Source organism: Durio zibethinus, chromosome 18, assembly GCF_047325235.1.
Source record: "Durio zibethinus cultivar Kanyao isolate XHJ-2024 chromosome 18, ASM4732523v1, whole genome shotgun sequence".
NCBI classification, from domain to species: Eukaryota; Viridiplantae; Streptophyta; class Magnoliopsida; order Malvales; family Malvaceae; genus Durio; species Durio zibethinus.
In genome coordinates, this window is record NC_143179.1 from 12818715 (window position 1) to 12831239 (window position 12525).

Here is a 12525-nt window from a genome sequence, read left to right on the forward strand (position 1 = left end):
GGGTAGAAATGTCAATAAATAGTTATAGGACAGATAGAGTATTCTTCAATTTTATATTTGATTTTTTATATTATATTTATCTTTATATTTATATTTATAAAATATTTTAAATTTATTTTTATCTCATTCTAGTAAGTATTTAATAAGTATGATAATCTTAATACCAATAATTTTTATAAAAAATTATTTTTTTTATTTTTATCTTACACATTTATGTAATTTTTTATAAATTTATATTTTAAATTTAAGTTATAATTAATCTAAAATAAAATTTGAAGAAAATTTAATTTCTTTTGAAATTGATTTGAAAATTCTTTATTTTAAACATAGTGGCAGATTACACCAAATGTTTGTTAGTTACATACTAAATTGATTCTCTTAGCTTAAAATTTAATTTTCACCTAACTTTATACAAATAAACTAAAGTCAATAAAAGCTTAAGGTTTATGTAACCCAAAAAGCAAAAGCCTAGACTTTCATGATCATAATAAAAAGATTAAAAAAAAAATGTTCAACGTGAAGAAAAAATAACAACCCTCTTTATATAATTTTTTATTTTTTATATAAAAGAGACTATAATTTTAGATAAAGGAAATGATTGCATGTGTTAGGATTCAAATTCAAATCCATTAAATACCACTTCTTAAGAGTGATTATATAAATCAATTAAATTAAGTTTCAAATTTTAATTTCAATAACATTATTTAAACCTAAAGACCACTTCATATATATATATATATATTGTAGAGAGAGAAACAAAAAAGAGATCAATTTACAACAGTGTAAATTTTTTGTTTTATATATTTTTTTAACCAATAATTTTAATAGATAAGCAATTTTTTCCCCGTTGAATTATTTATCTCATCACTTAGATTTATTAAAATCAATTATTAGAAAGAGACATAAAATTAAAATATTTTACTCTAGTGTAAGTAAATTCTTCATCTCTATATATATATTTATATATAAAAGAGTAAAAATCCACTTATACTAATATATGTATTACATATTTTTTTATCATTGGATCAAAATAGTTAAGTATTAATGTTATAGATTTAATTTTGACCCAAAAGTAAAAAAAGTATATAACAGTTGAATTAATGTAAATGGAACCTTATTCATATATCTATATCTATTTATCTATCTCTCTCTCTCTCTCTCTCTCTCTCTCTCTCTCTCTCTCTCTCTCTCTCTCTCTCTCTCTCTCTTTATATATATATATATATATATATATATATATACTTACAATGTGGATGCCACAATTTTAATTTTGATATGTAAATTTGAAAGAGATTTTATCTCATCCACAGAATTTTTTATATTTTAATGCTATATTAATAGCATATTTGCAAACTTTATATCTAAGAATATCCCAAACTAATTATAACCCTAATTTATATAGTTATTGTAACATTAAATAAATATTGCTATTTAATTTAGAGATAATATTACAAATGATTTCTAGATTATAGTAAAATATTAAAAATGATACTTAAATTTTAAAAATATCTAATTTAATATTTAAATTAAAAATTTATTAATTAATGTGATAATTAAAAACTTATTTATTCATATTATATCATCATTTGAAGTTAATTATCTTATCGATAAAAATCATATTAATTAATAAATTTATAATTTAAAAATTATATTAAAAATTTTTAAAATTTAAATATCATATTAAATATTTTATTATAATTCAAAATCCATATCTATATCCCTTTAATTTAACTTTGATGCAACCCATGTTTCAAAGAATGTTCGTTGAAAACTAAGTTTGTTCTTAAAGTTGAAATTATACAGAACCTATTCTCAATACCTTTTTTAGGCAAATTCCCCTCACCTACCGAACTAAAATTTATTTAATATCCTAATTAGATGCTCCAAATTATTGTTAGACTTCGTCATATTTCCATTTTGATAACCACTTCTTTTTCTTTTTAATTTTTTTAATTTTTCTTTTTTAATGTATAGTTACTGTTCTCTATGATGCAATTTTGTTAAAATATTAGAAAAGCTCAGTATTTATAAAATTAATATAGAATTTGTCGAGTTTTGATTTATAAATTTTTTTTTCCTATGTCACAAAATTTCATCATTTTTTAATTCAAATATGAGACTTTAATGTTAACTATAAAAAAAAGAAAAACATAAAAATAAAAAGTATTCTCCTACATGATAATTATTAAGGGAATTTTAAATGTTTAATAACACTTTTTAATATAATATCTTTTTATTATTTTTAAATTTTATAAAATAATACGTTTTTAAAAATAATATTTTAACTAACTTTAATCAATGGTTATAAAAAAATGTTTTTAAAGTGATATTTCAGAAACATTAAAGTAATGATTTTTTAATTTAATGAAAATTGTATATTAATAAATTTTTCTAAAATAATATTTTAATTATTTTTAATTGTGTTTATAGATCAATGTTTAATATAAAAGTAATTCAAGTTTTTTTTTTTTTGTAAAAAAATAAAATGAAATGAAAACTAAGTACTTACCAATGGTTACCTGACAAAAACGCGTATCCATCAACTAAATTTTCTGAGAGGAAACGTGGCGTTCAGACAACATCAACAAACTGAAAAAAGGAACAGAAAAAGAGACAAAGCTTTTAAGAAAGCCAGCTCAAAATCTTTATTGCAATCGTCACACCAAAAAAAACCCACAAAGAAGCTAAATTCAAGGCAACAGAATCCCAGCTTAACCATTTTTTTTCATTTAGCTAACCCCTTTATTAACCATCAAAATCCCTTTAAATTCTCTCCTCTCCTTATTTCTTTCAAAACAAACAACAAAAACAAAAAGGCTTGCAGCCTTTTTTTTTTTTTTTTTTTCAGATTTTTATCTTCTATGCATCGTACCCGGATCCGACCCATCCATATGTGTTGACATAGTCCTGTTTTTCTTTGTCTCCGTTTCTGTGCAGAGCCTCTTAGAGAGAGATCCCATTGCTGGATTTGGGTTTCTTTGTTCTCAAGGTATTTTATTTGATTTTGATCCTTTTCTGGTTAACTTTTCTTGTTTTTTTTTTTTCTTTGTTGTGATTCTTTTATGTTTTCTGGGTATGGCTTATAACGGCTGTATTAATATGCACTAAACTTTGGTTTTTCTATTACATTTTCTTTGTACAGATATTTGTTTTTGCTTCTGTTCTTCAAAACCTCGAATTTTTCATACCAATAAAATTTGTGCTTTTTTTTTTATAATGGGTGTTGTGTTTTTCCTTCTAATTTTCAGTTTTGGATTCAAAGTTTCTGTTTTTCCTTTACCATTTTTCTTAGAAATATGATAGTATGTTGTTTATATTCTCTTTCTAATGTCGTTTTCACATAATTTTATTGGAACATTGTCTTGCTTCCTTTAAATGTGGACAAATTTCCTCCTTTTTGTTTTGGAAAAAAAAAATCTTTTCGAATTTAGGTTGTATTTTGTCTTGGTTTCAAGTTACAATTTTGGATTCAAAAATTGTTTAAAAATTTTTTCTCTTTGTTACCCACTAATACTTTTTTTTTTATGTATATAAAATTGTGTAGCTCTCAGTTTTCCCTTTCACTTTTAGTTATTTGACCATTTCACAATCCTTTCTGATGTGGGACAGATTTATTTCTTTTTAGTTTTTTAGTACATCATTCTTTTTTAAATTATTTTGTGGAGTTGTCCACAATCCTCTTCATTTTGTGTCTTTAACCTCATTGGATATGGAGCCTATTTGTCTTTGCTTCTCAGCTTTTCCATTTTATATTTCTAATTAAACTTCACATGGGTGCTGCTTCCAGCTTAAACAGGGGTCTTCCTGACACTGATCATCCTAAGTGTTCAGAAATTTATTTTTTTTTGTTGATTTTGGATATTATCAAGAGTTTTTTAAGTATTTTTCCTTCTTAAAATGGCTTTTCTGATATTGTGAATATGGCAGGTTTATGCATTTGACTACTGAGCTCTAGATTCCATGATGAGAAATTCTATTGGGTTCCCAATTTAGTTGTTTAAATCTATTTTTGTTTGATAATATGTGATTTCTGTCATCTAAGCAATTTAATGATTATGATCATGATGGTTACATATATATTCACCTATAGAAACATCTTTTCTTGAACTGAGCAGTTGATAATGCCTACCATTAGTCGCAAGTTCTTTTCTCTTTGTATAGTACATTAGGCTTCCTGCTAAAGGGTTTGCATATCTAATGTGGACAATATTTTCCGTTAACAGGGTTCGGCAATTAAGCAGTCTTAATGGGGAGTTGTCTGTCAATACCAGCTAAAAGAATCCAGACACAGAAAAGGCACCGTCGTCGGTCCAGAAAATGCCATGGGAAGGTTTCTGGTTCTATCACAGATGGAACCAAGAAAAGGAATAGTGATGCTCGTGTAACAGATATAGCTGTTAGCGAATATGTACATATGGATTTTGAGAAGGGTGAAACCACTACGTGTAGAAGATCTGAGGTTTCAAACTCCACGTTCCATCTCACTCAATTGCAGTGGCATCTTAGTCAAATTGATGCAAATGGTAGATCCTTGCTTTTCATCGATATTAATATTTTGCAGTTTCCTTTTGTTAAAGAATATAGATGTTTACCAAAAACTTGAGAAGAAATACTGTAAAACATTTTTTTCAGAGCGAGTTGGGTTATATATTTCCTTTGGTTGATCAGCAAAATTTCATTCTTTTTTCCAAAAAAAAAAAAAGAAAGTTTATAACTCTCCAACTATAAGGATTTTGTTTTTTTTTTTTTCTTTACCAATAAATTTTTTGTATGTTGTTGCCACAAAAGAAAATTGAAATTGACAAAAGATTTTTTTTTTTTTTGCGGTAGCTTGCCAAGAGGATGCTTGGTTTGATTCAGTCAGTATTCTGGATTCTGATTCAGATGATGATTTCATCAGTGTTCATGGAGGTAACAAAAGATTCAACTTTTCCTTGATTGTATTTGAAGGAGTGCTGCTTTCTGTAAAAGAAAATAAAACATGATGACAGAGCAATGGAATGATTTGGGGCTGAAATATCGATCAATCACCATAGTTGTCAGATCTATTGGAATATAAAACTAACACGTTATCTGGTCTATATTTTTCTGCATCTGCTGAATTTTAGACTGTTGGGGCTAATATATCACATATTTATGATTGATAAATTTCTACATTACAAACTGTTTATGTTGTTGAGTAAGCAGTTCTATTTTGCCGATTCTGAACAGACAAATGGAAGATTTAATAATCTATTACCATCTTATTTTATATAATTTTTTTCTTGAATTTTCTGTTCCAGATGGTTTTCCATCAGTGGGCAATGCAATTGGCAATATATCAAGTGGCCAGGTGCTTCAATATGAAAGTTCTTCATGCTTTGTGGATGGCAAGTGTAAATATGAAGAATACCATGAAAGTTATTTAAAAATAGATGGAGGTAAAATGAGCAAAGATGAACTGAAAGAGTCAAACCGATTTTCTCTCATTAATAGCCAGGGTCATGAGCTTTCACGCTTTGGAAAGGCTGATGATATTTGTAGTAGGAGGAAGAAACTGTTAGATCATTCTCATGGAAGCTTTAAAGGTCTGAAAGAGGATAAGCGTAATTCCGAAGAGAAAACATTAAGGTCTGGCTTGTCCAGAATGGTTCCTTCTGTGAGTTTCAATGACAAGATTTTGACGTCAACTATGGCTCCACAATCCCAAAGAAAAAAATTAGCAGTTTTTAGGCTTTCTTTTAAGAGGAGATCATCATGTGATGGAGAAGACAAACATGAAGAATGTAAGTAATTCAAACTGATAGATCTTTCCATGGTCTTTGCAGTAGAATTTCTACTCTTCTCTTTTATGGTCATGTTGTTAGTGGTCATATATTGATTGTATTTTCTTAAAATTTTTTTGGGCAATTTATGTTGAGTTCAAGTAGAAATTTTACATATAATATCAACTTCATTGATGTATATACAGATTCGTCAAAACGATTTTTATATCGTCCCAGAGCAGGATATATAATTCCATGTAGCAAGGATGAGAAGGCAAATCGAGGATGTTGGTCTGAGATTCCACCCTCAACTTTTAAACTTCGAGGCGAGACCTATTTCAAGTATGCTAGTGATTCTCTCCCTTGATTTGTTGGCATTTGTACTTGTAGTTATTCTATCGAAGTTCGCAATTATACTGTTATGTATTTCTGTCCTTTTAATTTTTAACTTCTATATTTGATTGCCATACAGAGATAAACGGAAGTCTCCTGCTCCAGAGTACTCCCCATATACTCCAATAGGTGTTGATTTATTTATCTGCCCAAGAAAGATAAATCACATTGCCCAACATATTGAGCTTCCTAATGTAAAAGCAAATGGGAAAGTCCCTCCTCTTCTAGTTGTTAATATTCAGGTATGTTTAGGCGTACCCGTATTTCTATTATGGTTATCTATTTTTCTCCTTTTTAATCTTTGTCCGGGTATCTTGGTGGAATATTAGACCTCAATTTTGTCCATAAAAAATGCTTCCCAGTAATTTCTTATAACGTTTCTTACTATTGTCTTGTGTGTCCTGTTGCAGTTGCCTACTTATCCTGCTGCAATGTTCCTTGGTGATAGTGATGGTGAAGGAATGAGTCTTGTTCTTTATTTCAAAGTTTCTGAGAATTTTGAGAGAGTCATCTCTCCTCAATATCAGGAGAGCATCAAGGTAACATTATAAAATTTTACTTTATGAATGAGTGTCTGTATTTAATTCTATAATATTCAGGTCATGCCCTTAGCCTATTGTAATTCTATAGCTCCCAGGACTCACTATAATGTGCAGCATAATGAGGATAAGAATTGTTAATATCATTTGTCACAGTAATAGAAGGGTGCTTAAACTGAGTGTTTGAGATGATAAGGTTCTGAGCTATTCCTCTTTGCTACTAGAGAATCACTTAGGAGATTAAATTAGATGCTCTTACTGGTTCAGGTACTACTTCTATGCATTCCGATGTATAATACATGTGCATCTCTCTCTTGGCATGATGCATGTCCTCTTGTTTGCTAGAGTATTTTGTTTTGCTAGTATGGTAGCTGATGTGAAAAGTGAACCACAAAAAAAAAAAAAAAAAACACAGAATGAACATATCTTTTTGAATCAATGTGACCTTATTTCCCGTATACCAAGTGCATTAGGTAGCATTCATTAAAAAAAAAAAAAAGCATTGGTAGCCAACTTTATTCATTCCATATCTGGCACTATATTCACCATGTACTATCTGTTGAGAGTTTTGTATTTTTGCTCCAGAAATTCGTTGAGGATGAGATGGAGAAGGTTAAAGGGTTCACGAAAGATTCTACTGTTCCCTTCAGAGAAAGGCTAAAGATCATGGCTGGGTTGGTTAATCCTGATGATCTCAATCTGAGTTCTACTGAAAAGAAACTTGTAAATGCTTATAATGAAAAGCCGGTTCTTTCACGCCCTCAGCACAACTTTTACAAGGTAATAACATAAGTTCCTACTTTGTATGTTGGCTTTATTAGTGTTCAGTGTGATGATAGATTAAGAACATAAGCAGAAGGGCACCATCATTAAACAAAATTTTTGTCCAATGACGAGTCACATAATTAGCTAGTTTTCTGGATTTCTTTGCTGATCCAATAAAATATGATACTATTCCTAAATAAGAATTTACACAATGCTTGAAATAATCCCAATGGGTTTCAGTTTCTTCATGTAGATTTCGGCAAACTCTAGGTCTCTTCTAGAGTCATAAGAGTATAAACACTTCAGATTTAGTTTCTCTGCTTGAATTGTATTTAATTTTTCTGAATTAAAATGCATACACCTTGCCCCATTGATAGTAATTTGTAACAACCAAGTCATTGCACCATACGATCAGTTACGAGGGTGTTGATTCTATTTCTCGTGCAGGGCCCAAATTACTTTGAGATTGATTTGGACATTCATCGCTTCAGTTACATATCAAGGAAGGGACTTGAGTCATTCCGAGACCGTTTGAAAAATGGAATACTTGATCTGGGCTTAACCATCCAGGTAAGACACCAATCTGATTGCATTCATCAATAAATCACAAGATAATCAGAAACAGAAAGGAAACTGTTCACAGAATACTGCAACATCTTTCAAGCAACTTCTCAATTGTGTACTTCAGTCTAATGATTTTTGCCTTCTATCAACAGGCACAGAAACAAGAGGAACTGCCAGAGCAAGTGTTGTGCTGTTTGCGACTCAACAAGATCGACTTCTGCAATCATGGCCAAATACCTACACTTATGACTATAGCTGATAATTAACATGGTTTTCAAGGTGCAGGATATGGATGTTGAAAGATTTAGACTCTGGTATGGAGGATCAAAATGTTCATTTTGTACTTGCTCACTCATTACAATTCCAGCCTTTAACAATCTAAGGAAAAGAAAATCTTTACTGCAAGATAGCAAAGTTTACACATTTGCTTTGTAATATTATCTTTCAGAAATGTCACACAAGTTTACGATAAATCTAGCACGTTAATTTAACCTTCCCATGGCTGCTATTAAGAGAATCCATTGGCAGTAAAAACTTGGTAGAATTCTGAAATATACACAGTTTGCTAAATTATCAATTTATCATTGTTTATTATTATTAATAACATTTTAGTTCAAGAACAACCTCAATATGAATGTGGAGAAGTTTTTATAAAAAATTCCAGCTAACCTAATAGGACATTGTTTCAGAAAAAAAAAAATGTCGTTTTTCCAGAACTAGATTTCACTTTGACAAAGGCTTTAAAGTGCTCAAATGTTGTAAATTAAAAATATTTTTATTCTTCTGAAAGCATTTTTGAGTATAAAATCCTTGATGTATAATGTTATTGCAAGAAAAATAAGTGTGTGATGAAATTACAATACTGACTACATCTAGCAGTAAATCAATTGAAAAGATTTATACTTTTTTCTTTTATCTTTCTTTCCTTCTTACCAAACGAAGAGAATGCTCTATTGTCAACGCTTGATGGAATTTGGTATATCTGTCATATGATCATGGATTTGGTTTTGTCTTCGAAGTTCAATTGAGTTGTAAAATATCAGTGAGTAAAATATCTCAATCACAAGGTCAATCCGAAAGGATAAACCAATCAGGAATTATGTGACGTAATTTTAATTAGTAGTGTTTATTTATATGATTCTCTTCTAATTTGAAAAGTTAATAATTGATTAATGAAGATAAAAGTTGCCAGAGATCAGCATCTAACACTTGGTTGCATGTTTTCCAGGCATATTTTCCTACATCACTTCCCTTCTTTGCCTGCACCATAATCAGCAAAATGACTTGAAGAATATGCTAACTGTTAACAATAAAACATTTCAAAACTTAAAATTGTTCAGTCCATTAGCATCAGATGAACTTCTACATCTGGTTTAATTCCTAGAATATAACATAGGATTTACTAAGCTAAGCTCCATTTGATAGCATAATGAGAGCATTCTCACCGTATTGAAAGGTACATTTTATAATTAACCTTTATATATTTAAAAATTTTAGTTAATACATCATAAGCAAGTGTTATATTTATATTTAATGATCATTGAATAATAAATTAAATTAGCCAATAAACTAGAATATAATTAAATAAATTTAATATAAAGTTAAATCAAATACACATAATAAAAGACTTTAATTTAAAATCTCAATTTTAAAACCTTCTCTTTAGTCCTTATTACTAAGCCAAGATCTTGATGTTATTATAGTGCTTTTGTTAAAAATCAAGTTTTGACTGATTTTTATTTGAACTTCTTTTGCCTTAATTTCTAATAATTAAATTTAATCTTCCCACGATTGTTTTATTTTTCTCGTTATCTCACCATTTTTTTTTGTCTTTTTTAATTTATATGAAAATTTGACTTTTGAATATTTTTCATTTTTTAAATTTATACGAAAAGTATAATTGAACGAATTTCATTAATACATCAATTTTAATTTTTATTAAATTTTAATAAAAAATTTTATGAACTTAAATTAAGAAATTATTATTATTTTTTAAATTTATTTATGAGTCCAGCCGAATTTGACTGACCTTTTAAAAAGATTCGTTCAATATTTAGCTTGATCTGTTATGTCTGAAGGCTCAATTTTAATAAAAACATTAAAATATTAATATTGTAAATAAATTTTAAAATTACGTTAAAAAATTATTAATAAAATAAAATTTTAAATCCAATCAGATGGAATTTTAATTTCAAAACTCACATTTAAAATTAGATTTATGAATAGCGTGTGAATAAGTCTAATCTTACTCCATGAAAGAATATTATGTATTACTCAAATTTTAGTTGATTTTGTTTTGCTTTTAAAATGAGCTGTTGAATCCCAATAGTATCTATTTATTTCTTTGACGTGCAAATAGACTTCAAATCTCCACCAAAAAACCAAGCCAAGTTGACAGATTCCCCCGCCACCCCCTTTTTTTTCTTTTTATTTCTTATTAATTTCTTTTGAAGACAACTTATTAATTAGAATTGGGCTGTTGACAATGCAAAACCGTGTCTACTTTAAAAGAAAAAGGAACAAAAAATGAGTAAGTTGCCCAAAGTTGGCCTCCTTCAACTCGATGCCAACATTTTACAACTTGATTGCAGCCACGTCAATTTCTGCTAGCAAAAAAAAAAAAAAACCAGACCCCCAACATTTTTTCTTTATAAAATGTTAGATAATTCGATTGTTCAAATTGTAATATTCGATAATTCAATTGTTCGATTATTCACAAAACACTAATATTTTGTAAAATTGTTGTTAATTATTTTCACGTTATTTGTAAGTAAGCAGAATTGAACAGTCGAAGTTAAAAAATAACATTAATTCCTTTTGTACTTTCCCTTTTTGGATTATTCAGCTGGCATTTTAGGATTTTTCATTGATTTGATCCCTTTGTTGGTCTCTCATTTTTGTGCACATTTGTTCCATTATGGAGATGTTATTTTCTGGAGAACAACATTGTGGTCCACACACAACTTATGCTTCAAGCGCTCACAGACATAACTCAAATACTTGCTGTGTCTAGAGATCCAAACTATTTAAGCTCAAATGAACAAGGTTGATGTGATTAATCTAGAATGCTTTGATTTCACATTTGGAAGATATTTAAACATTGTGGCCTATCTAGCTTAAACTACCAAATGTTGCTTGATAAAATAAGAAATGATGATTTGGGTCAATGACTTGATGTCAGCATCAAGAAGGAAAACTTGGATAAGCAGCCTTTGAGAAGATTTTTGGCAGATTTTGAGACTTTGCTCTATGCATGTTTGTGAAGAAGCAAATTTGAATTATAACTCCTTAACCAACGTACATGCAACATAGTTCATTTTGGCCATAAAATAATGAATTAAGCCCAATGGTTGAAGGATGTGTTCATTGAATATAGTCTTATTAAATTTGTGGCCGCCTTGAATTATGGCTCCAAATCTTTCATAATATTTTGCTATTAGAAATGTTAATAAATACATTGTTAAAGAAATAAAATTGGCAATTTCCTTTGCTGATTGCAGGCATTTTTATTGGCAATGCAAAAATGAATGATTGGGTGTGTAAGTTAATTCAATTGATCATTTATCTGAATCTGAGTTTGAACTTTTTCAATAGTATAAGGTCCAATTAATTTATTTACTTTTAAAATTTTCTTAAGATGCCAAAACAAAATTGAAAAAAATAAATTTTTTAATTTAAAAAATAAAATTCAAAATTTTATATAAAATATTGTACACTAATCATTGATCTAAAATATCTTGATGAAAAGAAAACATTAAAGTCTAAAAAAGTATGATGATTAATATTTAAAGGATTCAACCATATGATGGAGATACAATAATGATGAAATTATAGGGTTCAACATTATAATGATGGAGGCTACCTAGGTATTATAGCACTTGGGTGGAGTCCTCATGACTCATCTGAATGTTCCCAACCCACAAATTGAGGATGATCCAATCCAACGTGGATAAATCTCGAGTATGGCTTGGTCCCACTTTTGTGCTTGAACCCGAAATGGTGAAATTTATGGGAGTATTTTACTTAAAATTTTTTATTATAATATTGTAATTATTTATATATAATAAAAAATTATATAAAAATATATTATTTTTAAATGTGAATTTTACATAAATTTTGAATAAATTTTATATAATCTTAAATTATAATTATTAATTATATGTAAAATAAAAAAATTACAGAAAAAATTAAGAGGTTAGAAACGGTATTATAAATATAGTTTACAAGACGTATAGGGCAGTAAGATGCCGACTGTCACAATCTGAAGCTCTTCGTCTCTTGGTTAACTTTGATACATAGGATTGATATTTTTGATACAAGCTAGAATTATTGGATGTGTTTGTTACTCTATATTTTTCGTTTTGGAATTCCAAAACTTGCTATTACGGTTTTGTCCTTTAGAGAAAGTACCTCTGGATAGGATAAGAGTAGCTCTTCTGCAGAGTTATAGTCTAATCTTTGAATATTAGTAAAGATCACGTTTTTGTCTTACTATAATTTTATAAGTAAAGATTACGTTT

General features: G+C 28.6%; 1 protein-coding gene across 1 annotated transcript; it reads left to right on the plus strand.

Moving 5' to 3' along the window:
- The first annotated feature begins 2556 nt into the window (after positions 1-2556).
- On the plus strand, positions 2557-8502 carry LOC111299636 (uncharacterized). The gene is made up of 10 exons (XM_022894945.2): positions 2557-2989; positions 4224-4523; positions 4831-4911; positions 5283-5765; positions 5951-6086; positions 6217-6379; positions 6548-6676; positions 7262-7456; positions 7889-8011; positions 8158-8502. Exons 2-10 carry the CDS (start codon positions 4247-4249, stop codon positions 8269-8271), a joined length of 1701 nt encoding a protein of 566 aa, XP_022750680.1. The 5' UTR covers positions 2557-2989; positions 4224-4246; the 3' UTR covers positions 8272-8502.
- The last annotated feature ends 4023 nt before the right edge of the window (positions 8503-12525 follow it).

Excerpts from the sequence above, each read along its gene's own strand:
- LOC111299636 (XM_022894945.2), top strand. The coding sequence starts at position 4,247 with ATGGGGAGTTGTCTGTCAATACCAGCTAAAAGAATCCAGACACAGAAA. Across the intron at positions 4,524-4,830 it reads TAGTCAAATTGATGCAAATG|CTTGCCAAGAGGATGCTTGG; the intron begins GTAGATCCTTGC and ends TTTTTGCGGTAG. Across the intron at positions 7,457-7,888 it reads CTCAGCACAACTTTTACAAG|GGCCCAAATTACTTTGAGAT; the intron begins GTAATAACATAA and ends TTTCTCGTGCAG.